Raw genomic sequence first — 1,069 nt, forward strand, 5'->3', positions numbered from 1 at the left:
CCGCGCCACGTTGGCGTGCTCGGGCCGTTTTCGGCCCCCGAGACGCCATTTTTTCGTCGACGAGAAAACGCTGCGATTGTGCCATTTTTTTGTCTGGACCACCGAGTATGGTCATGGGGAGACGCGCGCGGGCCTTGAAAGCGCGAAAAACGACTCAAAAGTTGTCGCGTAAGGGCCAGTCCGGGGCTTGAAATCCGCCTCGAAAACCCGTAAATACCTCCCGAAACGCGCCGAAATGATCGAGCCCACACTAGCTGCGCTGCGTCAACCTGGGTCTGACCTAGGGCTCCCGCCCGGTGGTCTTGGTTTGCCGCCACACGCCCAGGACGTCGCGTAAGACGGCGCGCCCCATGCCCGGCCAAAACGCAGGTCGCCCTCGGCGTTTTGTGCAGCTACTGCCTCGCCACCGGCCTCGTCGTCGATCGTCGTGCGAGCGCGCGAGCGGACGCGCGCGCAACGTGACAGCCAGCGTCGCCGCACCGAGCCGCGCCTAGAGCACTCAACGCACAAAAAGCCGCACCGCGCGTCGGCACCGCGCCGCGCCGCACGCGACCATGGCGGAGCAGATCGTCATGCAGCGCAAGGTCGAGGGCGGCCCGCCGGCGCCCGCGAACCCGCTCATGCCCGTGGCCGCGGGCCGCATCACCGTGGGCAACCTCGAGCTGTCGACCATCGCGGGCGCCGCGCCGCCGCCGGAGCGCGACGGCGTCGACACGTCCGGGTCCGCCGCGTGGACCGGCGGCTGCAAGTTCGCGGCCGCGCTCCTCGAGCACCTCGTCTTCCTGCCGCCGGACTGCCGCGTGCTCGAGGTCGGCTGCGGCTGCGGCGTCGCCGGCATCGCGGTCGCGGAGCGCTACGGGGCCGCGACGGTGCTCCTGACCGACGGCCAGCCCCGGTGCCTCGACGCCGCGGCGGCGAACTTCGGCGACGCGCACCGGCCGCGCTGCTCGACGGCGCTCCTCGAGTGGGGCGACGAGGCCGCGGCGACGGCCGTCGCGACGGCGTTTAACCCGACGATCGTCTTAGGAGCGGACGTCGGCTACGACCCCGGATCGCACGCGAAGTGATC

General features: G+C 70.3%; 1 protein-coding gene across 1 annotated transcript; it reads left to right on the top strand.

Moving 5' to 3' along the window:
• Positions 1-554: 554 nt before the first annotated feature.
• Positions 555-1,063, top strand: AURANDRAFT_69070 (hypothetical protein; the record flags this gene model as incomplete). Its single annotated transcript, XM_009044818.1, has 1 exon — positions 555-1,063. A coding segment is annotated over one exon (509 nt), but the record flags the coding sequence as incomplete, so codon positions are not given.
• Between the last annotated feature and the right edge of the window lie 6 nt (positions 1,064-1,069).

Source organism: Aureococcus anophagefferens (genome assembly GCF_000186865.1).
Source record: "Aureococcus anophagefferens unplaced genomic scaffold AURANscaffold_861, whole genome shotgun sequence".
NCBI classification, from domain to species: domain Eukaryota; class Pelagophyceae; order Pelagomonadales; family Pelagomonadaceae; genus Aureococcus; species Aureococcus anophagefferens.